We start from the raw sequence: 11,341 nt of genomic DNA on the forward strand, positions 1-11,341 counted from the left end.
TGGTCAAGAAACAACATATCAGAGAAAGAGTGTAGCTAATATAAGGATGTTGAGACGAATGAATGGAAGGACAAGAAGAAATAAAATTCAAAATAAATATATTTAGGAGAATTTAGGTCTGACACCAATAGACGATAATATGAAAGAAAATAGACTTAGGTGGGTTGGTCATGTGTGGCACATACCAAGTTACGACACCTGTTAGGAGGTGTAAGTTCGTTCGAATGGAATGCTAAGAAAGGCCAAGAGGTAAGTCCAAAATGATATGGTTGAAAGTAGTGAGAAAAGATATAAGGACTTGTGACCTCACTAAGCGTATGGCTCTTAATAGAGCATAACAGTGGATCAAGGGTTTATATAATTGACCCCAATTAGTTGGGAAAAGGCTTCAATGATGATGATATGTGGGGCCATGGGTTTATGATAAAAAAATAAAATCACTCCTCAAAACTCTACCTGAAAATGCAGTATTGATACTGGAAAAGTATCAATTTGATCATCTTGATTTTGACAATTAAGGATTTGAAAAAAAACAAAAAAGAATTCAAGCTCTCAAAATATTGTATCTTGTAACACATTATCTACCCAATTTATTTTTACCTATCCAATAATTCGTCAGGTCCTTCAAATTTCTAGTCAAGGACAACAACAAGATTTCTAGCTATGACAAAGATTTCTAGCACTAAGCTGCATTTTTGAGCCGAGCTTCATAGTGCAGCTTCACTTTTTTACATACTAAGTTTCCTCGCAGCTTGTAATCCACTAAATATGGTAATGATTAGTATTTTGTTTTCTCATAATGCCTCAATCTTGGTCATGCACCTCAATTCAGTGACATATAAAACCGATGGGGCCATCTTTTCAAATATTCTTTAGAAGCAAGGCAAGTAAAGTCCAAATAAGACAAGAATGCAAGAAAGAGATATGTTCTTCATGAAAGTACAATAAAGAAAACAAAATAAGATCAATTATTTCTTTTTGAATTTATTGGCCGTGTGATGATGAAGACATATTCATCTTTTGTATAAAGCTAGCATAGCTAGGGCATCTTTTATAAAAAGATGGCCTTAGAACAACTCAAAAGGGAGCTCATGCCCTTATTAATTATTGTACTCCATGATCCATGCATTAGAGGACAATAGGCAATAATGTTACACATTATAAAAACCAGTTCATGTTCTCACTCTCATTGTCGAATTAGTGCCCTTACCTATGTGGGGCTATTACATGAACGGCTAGTGTTTTCAATTCTGTAACTATATAGTTACTCCTAGATGTGGATTACACAGGATGTTTCGACAATCGCTAAATATCTTAAACAATGGATCGGAGGGGTGGCTTGTTCACAGGATAGATTCATGTTAGATCGTTGCATCTGTTATCCGGACCAGTCTAGATAGATCCAAACAAGTGATCAAGAAAATATATTTAAAACTTAATAAAATAAAACAGAAACAAGGAATGGGAGAGGGGGGAGGGCCTGAGAAAATATTAGATGAGCGTCCTGACCAATTCCCCAATAGAATAGATGATTAGGATTATGAATCACCAAAGTTTAAAACATTATCATAAAGTTAGGACGAACCCCCCCCCCCCCCCCTCTCTCTCTCTCTCTCTCCATAATGGTTAAAAACTTGTCGAGCCAACTTAGATAGGGACTCTAAAGATTTTTCTTCTTAATTGTCGCTCCAAAAAACTGGTTTGAATCAACAAATAAATGGTCCAAATCGGTGACCAGCCCTAGTGTATTGGCGAATAAAAAATTAGGAAATAAAAAAAGTAAAAGCAACTAAAAAATAAAGTAGAGCCGGTTCTATGACAAAACCAGCCAATTATTTCAGATATCCGAATAGAACCTGTCGGTTCTCAATATTTAGTTGGATCTAGATCGCCCTAACCAATTCCCAATTAAATTGACTTATTCCAATCTGAATCACCTATTATAAAACCTTGAAACAAACAATAATCCCTAATTTCTCCCCCTATCCTAGAGCAAAAACATTTGAATACCACATATTCACTAATTTATTATTTTAATGATTTACCCTAAATAATGAAATGAAAAGGAAGAATGCATGATTGGTTCCAAAAGTAAATTGAGATCATATAAATCAAAGGTGACAAAGGTGAAAAGGATTTAAGGCCTAAGGTTAAAATCAAGGCTCCAAACGTCTTTTTCACAATTCGGCGAAATTCGGTCCAATTTAAGTAGCCAATATTCCGGAGATTGAAGATAACTTCCACTTCAATATTTTTATAAGAGTAATGATCTTATAAGGCCATCTCCCACCCATATATGTAGGATCCCAAAAGATTATCATTCAATTTCATATGGATCTCTATAAAAGTTATCACATGGATGTGGAACTTGATTTTTTTTAGAGATCTGTGCCAAATTTAATGATGATCATTTGTGGTTCTACAAATATGGATAGGAGAGGGTCCTATAGAATCAATTCTTTTTATATAATTTGTATTTAGAGCTCAACTTTTAAAATAATACCAAATCCTGCCAAAGTCTCTTAAATTCGGTATTAACCTTCAAGTAAATGGGCAATAACTTTCACCCGACGTGGAATTAACTTGCTCGAATTTCATCTGTATTTTACCAGGAAATCCACTTTGAAATTCAAAATCGCGTTTACATCTTAATCCCAATTAAAACAAATTTCAAATCCACTGATTTTACTCCCGTGTGAAAACAACCCACGATCGATATTGGACGCCGTATCGGTGTTTCAGTTTCGGATAACGGTCAGAGGAATAATGTCATGGGGCGACATGTTACCCCACTATTTTCTCTCTCTAAATCTCTCTCTCTCTCTCTCTCTCCACCATTTTGGACAGTCATAAAATAACCCCACCCACCTTTTCTCTCTCCTCACATTTTTGTCACCCCCACCATTAACACACTCTCTCTCTCTCTACGCATAAAAGCATAACTTCCACGACCCCCACAAACACCCAGAACCAGAATGGCAACTTCCTCAACACCCATCTCCTTTCTTTTCCTCTTCTTCCTCTGCAACTCTCTCTATTCCTCAGGTAATATTCCTTAACTCCGATATTTTACTTGCTCACATTCTATACTTCTATTCCTCTTCTTTATGACTCTTTCCTCCTTTCACACTGTCATTTCCAAAATCCAGAAATTTTTTTATTCTAATTTCTTTCAACAGAGTATGAGTTCATTGAAAAAAGTATTATCTTTCACGTATGTTGTTCGATCAAGTTTTGTTACTTTTTGCAGAAGTTTATCTCTTGAATCAAATCTCATTTTGTGTATTTCACTTAATGTGTTTGAGCCTTTGAGCTCATAATTGTCCAGTGTCGGGAATTAGGTTTTGCCTTGACAATCAATTTTGTTGTGATGTTGAACAGATGCTGTGGAGCTGATAGTGGTGAACAACTGCAAGGAGGCAGTGTGGCCAGGCATCCTCGGTGGTGCCGGACACGACTCCCCTGAGGACGGCGGCTTCCTCCTCGAACCCGGCCAACAAACAGTCGTGAAGGTGCCCCAAGGATGGTCAGGACGGCTCTGGGGCCGCCAGGGTTGCTGCTTCGACAACAACAACAAGGGAACCTGCGAAACCGGAGACTGCGCCGGCCTCCTACACTGCAAGGGCATGGGGGGCATACCGCCTGCGACATTAGTCGAAATGACATTTGGTACCGTGCAGTCTCCTCTGCACTATTACGACGTTAGCTTGGTCGATGGCTTCAACCTTCCGGTCGCCATGGTCCCGGTCGGTGGTGGCATCGGGTGTGGGATCGCCTCTTGCGAGGCCAATTTAAACGTCTGCTGCCCTTCGGCTTTCGAGATCAAACGGGGACAGAGGGTGGTGGGGTGCATGAGCGCGTGTTTGGCTCTCAAAACTTCCAAATACTGCTGTACTGAAGAGTATGCGTCCTCCGCGAGCTGTAAGGCTACTATCTTCTCCCACTTGTTCAAGGCTGTATGCCCGAGGGCGTATAGCTATGCTTTCGATGACGCGGCAAGTCTAAGGACGTGCCGAGCACCGAGGTATGTCATCTCCTTCTGCCCAAGCTTGCATTGATGCAATGCGTGAGCAGGAGGAGGAGGACGACGACGACGAGGAGGAGAAGCTTGGAATTGTTAGGAGTATTTGCTCTTGTCTTCATTCTTGTGTCTTTTGGGTTAGATGGGTAATGCATTTTGGGTTAGATGGGTAACGTTAGGATTTATTTTGTTTTTCTCTCTTATGCATACTTGTAATTGAATCATGGCTTTTGTTAGTAACTAGTAGAATTTGATTTTTTCTTTTTTTTTTAATGGATGTAGTTTGTATGAGGTCTGTATATTATATTGTAGAATTACGTTGCACCTTAAAATCTACCCTAAAAGGTTGATCTAATGGCCAAAAAATTATTTTCACCCTTAATTATAAAATTTCAAATTTTAAACCATGCATATCTATAAGTACTTAGAAAGCTTGAAATGGACAATCTAGATAGTGTGTAAGATGCACTATGCTCAATGCTTGAAAGCTATTTTTTCTTTCATACCCATCCATGTATCTCGAGCCGAAAATGATAAATTGTGGTTTTTTCCGAAAACGGAACAACCTTTTTCAAGTGGATTTTGTAGGTGAACCTTAGTTCAACAATATAAGGTTGAGACTTCATATAAATTCTTGTATTTTTCATTGTTAGTGTTGGAATTTAGATGGAATGCTCTTGGAATTTCGGTGTTTCTTGAGGACACAGTTGTGTATTTATTTCTATTGCGCAGTTGGGTGTCTTTTAAGGATAGGGCACTTGCCTTCCAAGACAAGTAAATCTTTATTCCAAGAAAAAAAAAAAGGAGCATTTTTATAAGGTTTTCTTTACTTTAATGTTCAATAAAGGACGGTCTTGATGTTTCTCACGTTCAATAGGGTTTAAGTGAGCGTCGATACTTGGATATTGAGAAGGAAAAGATAAAAGCGCATATATCCTTGGCATGTGCTTCACATAAAATACAAAAGGCCATCCGACAAATTAAACCGTGTTAAAGAGTAGCATTAGTTTTTATAAAAATAAAGGATCGTGTACTATGATGTTAACCCTGGTAGATGCGGAAACAATAATCCAAAAAGTTGGATCCCACTATGATTGTATACTTATCCACTAGAAACAAACAAAAAATGAGAGAGGATGAGTCATAATACAAAAAATAAAGCATGAAACACGCGTTACAAAAACAAAGATTTATGTGGTTCACCCCGAAAGGGCTATATCCACGGGCAATCGATAGGACAAGGATGCATTCTCTTCTCCTTAAGGGAGGCCTTGCCAATGCCGATGAATCCACATTTCTTATATGGTGACCTAAATAGAATACACAATCTCCACACTTTCATTCAATATATATACGGTTAGGAATCCACATCAAATAAAAAAAAAATTTATAGATGTTACATATATCTCAAAACCAAGAGATATACCCTAGAGTCCTAATCTTTTTAGATTTCCATTTCATTTAAAAAACTTATCAATATCAATATCAGTGTCAATTCCACATAATATGGGATTTCTTTTTGTGGGTGATTTTAGATATCAATATATACTTCATATGAGATTATTTACCTTTGTAATAAAGAGATACCAATCATTCATATCCATTGGGTGTCAAAATAGATGGCTTGGGGTGTGTTATAGAGTTTGATATAAAAAAATTTGAACTTTGAGTTTACTCAATGACACACTTATGACCATCTAATTTAAAATTTAACAAACAAAAGTAATTGTGACATCCTTGTACTAAAAACAAAGGAAAAAATTTATATAAGGTTGAGGCTCTAAAAAATTTATATAAGGTGCATCTCAAAAATTCACTAAAGAAACATTAAAAAAAAAAAAAAAGGTGGACTTCCAAGTCTTGGAATGGTGCATCTTGTAATCGCATTATCTAAAGGTCAATTTTAAGAAATTCATAGATATGCTTGATCTACATTATTTTTTACGCTTTAAATTTTATAATTAGATATGAAAATAAAATTTCAGGCCATCATAAATACTTTTTATACTGAAAAGACATCTTTTTGGTAGCATTTACAAGTGCACCTTACTTTGATTGTTTAGGGCATCGGTCTTGTACAAACCACACTCAAAAGTAAGTGGCCTTTTTATATACTTCTCTTAAAAATAAAGTGAAAAACCGTGAGCGCCTGCACCATGTCCCGTGGAGTGTAATCTACGCTTATACCTGGGGCAGAAGACTAACTTTGGAAGATGTTTTTATCCAAAATTTTGGGAATCACCTAAATGATTATATTAAATAAAAAAAATGAATTTTAAGTTTTCTAACTCTTAAGGGTCATTTGGATACCTAAAAATATATTGTTTGTGAAATATATTATTTGTGTAATATATTATGGGTAAGCTTTCTATGCTTTCCCTACCACATAGAAGTTCTATCCTCCCCTTGTCCAAACGTCCATTCTAAATGGAGGGCTAAGATTGCCCCAATCACAATATCACATCTCTACACTATTTTATTTTTATTTTTATTTTTATTTATAAACTATTTTGACACCAAATTTTGGATGTCCATTCCTCTATTAAACTCGCACTAGCGAAAAAATATAAAAAAATATATTTTCAATAAAATAAAATGACCAAAATACCCCTGCAAGATTCAATGGGTAATTTGGTCATTATATTTTATCAAAAAATTATGTTTAATATTTTTTATAGGTGCGCCCCAATAAGAAGATGGCACGTACCAAATTTTATATTCATACAATTTGTATAAAAAACTAAAAATAAAATACTTTGAGACGTCAGATCTAAGATCAAACGGTGAGTGACTCTCTTGATTAACTTTGAACAGCTAGATGGTAGGGGAAGGATAGAACTTCTATGTTGTAGGGGAAGCATAGAAACATTTTTCATACATTATTGCGTAATACATTATCTGCAAATGGATTGTCACTGTTTGGGTAGTATTTAGATACAACCTGAGAAATACATTGTTATTGTTTGGCTATGTCCAGAAGAAATATGGGAAATGCATTAGCAACATTTTTCTTTTTTCTTTTTGGCTTTATACTGAAAACATAGCTGAGCGTATAATCACGTTTTTCTTTATTTTTTTGCCTTTATACCCAAAACATGGTTGAGGGTACAATCCTTATTAGTATGTAGCTTAAACTTTATAATTGCATCAGGCATAAGAATTAGCCATATTTTTTTTATGCTATTGTGTCTTGACTTGGAATCACATGTTTTCAAGATGTTAACACTTTGGAATAAAGTATTTTTATTATGATAAACCATCATGTTTTTTATGTTTTTTTTTCTTGTGCTAAAGCCTTTCCATCATCTCTCTTCAGAAAACTTTTATGTGCAAATTCAAAAGAAAATAAAAAGTTTGGAGCAATTTAAAACAATCACTATAAATGTTGGTTGTAGAGCCTAAAGAATAAATCTTAATATCTGAAAATAAACAATAGCTACAACTGAGGTGGCAGAATATGAGGCTGCCGAATTTTAGCTGGAGAAGATGGGGTTGTATTATGATTTGTAAGATTAGAACGGTAGTGGTAAAAAATGGGGCTGGCAAGTTTTAGCTGAAGAAAATGGGACTGTTATGTGATTCGTGAGATTTTAATATATGTGCTACGGCGTTTTATTGAGGGTTAAATATATGTGAGATTTTGTTTGCAAAGCGAGCTATTGATGGCAAAAAATGGAGCTACCGCATTTGGGGGCTGTTGTGTGATTCGTGGGATTTAAATATATGTGTCATTTGGTTTTGAGAGGGAGCTATTGGTGGCAGAAGATAGAGCTACGGTGTTTTATTGAGGGTTAAATATAGGTGCGATTTTGTTTGCAATGCGAGCTATTGATGGCCGAAGATAGAGCTACAGCGTGATGGCAGAAGATAGAGCTATTGATGGAAGAAGATGGAGCTACCACGTGATGGCATAAGATGGAGCTACCGCATTTTATTGAAGTTTAAATATATATGCGATTGGTTTGCTATTGATTGAAAAAATGGGGCTACCACGTTTTAGCGGCTAGTTGAACAATTTTTTTTGTTGTTTGTTGTGGCTTATTAGTAAGTGAATCACGGATTTTTGGGTAGCGAAATTCACCGAGAGACATGCCTAAAAGATTTCTCCCAATTACTCTTCACTGACGTAATAGATTTTAAAGATTTCTCCCAATTACTCTTCAAGGACGTAATAGATTTTTCACCTTTTACCACGTTTATTTTTTTACAGAAATCATAATCTTTTTCTATTTCCTTACCATTAAAGTGTACCCAAACAATGAAAATGTCATAGTGTAATCTATTTTCATGTAATAGATTTGTAGGTTCCCAAACGGCCCCTTAGATATTACCCTTTAAGAATTTAAGGCATTATTTTTTTCAAGCCCTATAATTTTAAAACTTTTCTTTTGTTTAGATATCACCCTTTAAGAATTTAAGGCATTATTTTTTTCAAGCCCTATAATTTTAAAACTTTTCTTTTTTTTGAGAATAACATATGGATTAAAAAAAATACATCTCCAAAGGATCCTAAAAATAATCCTAGCCTTAAGGAGTAAATGAACAATTTGATTCCCCAGGAGTATATAATCTTTTGGCAAAGAAATAATGTAGTAAAAATACTTAAATACTTAAATACATAAAAGAATAAGAAGACAGTGAAGTGTGACCATGGATATTTGGATTCTTTATATGTTAAACCATGTGCATTTGTTGTCATAATTTTAGCATGTCTTAATTTTGGAATCAGTCAACAATAACCTCTTCAAAGAAAAAAAATGTTTTAGGACCAGTTTGGATGTCAAATGAAAAAACCTTTACATTGCATTATTTTTTATTTTTTATTTTTTTAAAATTTTTTTATCGTTTATTAAGAAATATTATCATCTTGCTTTATTAAGCTGCTAGACTGTTTGGATGGTGTGCACATACTAAAAGGAAATTTACATTCTACCCTTCCAAAATTATCTTGCCTATCCGAAAGGTTTTTGTGTATCCCTCGCAGTGGTAAAAATTTTGCTTCCATACGATACGGAGAACTTGCAACCCGAGCTTCTCGCTTACAAAATTGAGCTCCAAAACGGGGCATATTGATCCCTCGGTTTCAACCACTGGTGAAAGGTGCACTCTCGCAAATAAGAGGGGATTGTGGCGTTGCTCGCCAGTGACATAGTGCACCAATTACTAGAGGGGATCGTGGCGTTGCTTGCCAGTAATGGAAATGCGGTTTTGGTGCTCAACGTTGACCTCCGATCATTCGAGGGTTTTGCGGAGGGACAAGGTTCTGAGGAGCAGGGGTTGGTGGAGGCCAAGCACATGGTGAATCTTTTGTTGAGTAACCACCCCAAGAATTTTTTGAATCCAATGATTAGAAAGAAGAGTTATGGGCTTTGGATTACAGGAAGTAGTTGAAATTTCAGAGAAGATCAAGGGTTTAGGGGCATAGAGATTGTTTGGGAGCTTTGGGGTGAGGACAGTGAAGCATAACTCTAAAAAGAAGTCTTTGGATGCGCTAATTAGGAGGCTTCAAGATGCCGCCTAGGGCTTGCCATGGATGGTGCTTGAGCTTGTCTGGTTTTTTTAGAGAGCGAAAATAGAAATGCTCTGCTTATTCAGGAATAGAAAGGCTTTGGGGATGGTATGAGAGAAAAGACTCATTTTGTAAAGAGAGAAAGGGCTTTAGGCTTACGAAGATTTCGTCTAGGCTTGCCATCGATGGGGCTTGAGCATCTCTAGTTTTTTAGAGAGATAAAATAAAAATGCTATCCTCATTAAGAAAGAGAAGGGGTGAGAGAAGGCTCGCTTTGCACGGGTGAGAGAAGTCTACACTTCATCCGAAAAAATTCAAGTCCAACATGAATTATTTTGGATGGTACGTTTTGCTTTGATATGGCAGTATTTTTTTCTTTCAATCAAAAAATCTAGTAAAATCTAGCGATTGTCCAAACAAGTCAAAGTCCGTTTCACAAGATTTTTGGATCGTAATTCATAAATATTTCAATTTTGGGTACATCCAAGCTGGCACTTAATTTTGTTTTTAGTAAGTGTGAATCTTGTTTAAAGAAGTCCTACCTTCAAAAAAAAAAAAAAAAAAAAACGTGTTTTAAGGGAAGTGTTAATCTTATTTTGCAGCGAAGGACTTGTACCATAGCAAAGCGGCACATTAACGCAAAGTTAGCTCTTTCAAAATAGAGTATGAGGTTAAATAATGTGATAAAAGAAACGAGAAAAAAATTAGTGTTAGTAGTGAGAATTTAGAGTAAATAATAATGTTGCTACAGTATGCTCCAAGGGAGCATAGAGCTTTTGCCTTGAATGAAATTTAAACATTGGAAGGTGGCTCTAAGGACTATAGTAACTAAATGGATGAAATGTTTGTTTTCAAATAGGGTGTTAGCTTTAGGTATCGTAAGATGATTATTTTCTTGTAGGACTCGGCATGGCGATCGATTTGATGCTAACTTCGAGTCATGGATCGTGTTTTTAGTGTACGATCATGTGATTTGAAATTTGAATGGATCTTGAAACTTCAAATCGATAGTGTACTCGTTTCTTGATGTTTTTCGGTGATTTCTTTATTGAATTACACTGAGCATGTTGTTACGATCGCGGGGCAACAAATGAAGCTTGATTCCGTGCCCGAACGAAGATTTTGCAACTTTGGAATTTTGGTCGGAATATGAAATTCTGGTGACGGAATTTGCAGTCACTTCGTCGGCTTTGTGTGCAGAATCCGACCGTTCATCACATACAGGGTTCGGATAAGGACAAGGAGGCATTCTCTTCTCCCTAAGGGAGGCCTTGCCAATGCCGATGAATCCACATTTCCTATATGGTGACTTAAATAGAACACACAATCTCTGCACTTTCATCCAATATATATAAGGTTAAGAGTCCACATCAAATAAAAAAAATTTTATAGGTGTTACATATATCTGAAAACCAAGAGATATACCCCAGAGTCCTAATCTTTTTAGATTTCCATTTCATTTAGAAAACTTATCAATATCAATATCAGTCTCAATTCCACATAATATGGGATTTCCTTTTGTGGGTGATTTTAGATATCAATATATACTCTATATAAGATTATTTACCTTTGTTATAAAATGATCCCAATCATTCATATCCATTGGGTGTCAAAATAGATGGCTTGGGGTGTGTTATAGAGTTTGATATAAAAAATTTTGAACTTTGAGTTTACTCAATGACACACTTACGACCATCTAATTTAAAATTTAACAGACAAAAGTAATTGTGACATCCTTGTACTAAAAATAAAAGAAAAAATTTATATAAGGTTGAGGCCCTAAAAAATTTATATAAGGTGCATCTCAAAAA

The 11,341-nt window shown here is 35.6% G+C and overlaps 1 protein-coding gene across 1 annotated transcript; it reads left to right on the forward strand.

The window, feature by feature from the left end:
• Window positions 1-2,962: 2,962 nt before the first annotated feature.
• LOC18436210 (Pathogenesis-related thaumatin superfamily protein) lies at window positions 2,963-4,353 on the forward strand. Its single transcript, XM_006846232.4, has 2 exons — window positions 2,963-3,045; window positions 3,382-4,353. The coding sequence occupies exons 1-2, from the start codon at window positions 2,976-2,978 to the stop codon at window positions 4,056-4,058; spliced, it is 747 nt and encodes a 248-aa protein (XP_006846295.1). The 5' UTR covers window positions 2,963-2,975; the 3' UTR covers window positions 4,059-4,353.
• Window positions 4,354-11,341: the final 6,988 nt, after the last annotated feature.

This window comes from Amborella trichopoda, chromosome 8 (assembly GCF_054954075.1).
Source record: "Amborella trichopoda isolate Santa Cruz 75 chromosome 8, AtrichopodaSantaCruz75HAP2 v2.0, whole genome shotgun sequence".
NCBI lineage: Eukaryota > Viridiplantae > Streptophyta > Magnoliopsida > Amborellales > Amborellaceae > Amborella > Amborella trichopoda.

Bases quoted from the DNA above. Each gene is read 5' to 3' on its own strand.
- LOC18436210 (XM_006846232.4), top strand. From the start codon at position 2,976: ATGGCAACTTCCTCAACACCCATCTCCTTTCTTTTCCTCTTCTTCCTC. The intron at 3,046-3,381 runs GTAATATTCCTT...GATGTTGAACAG, and splicing joins CAACTCTCTCTATTCCTCAG to ATGCTGTGGAGCTGATAGTG.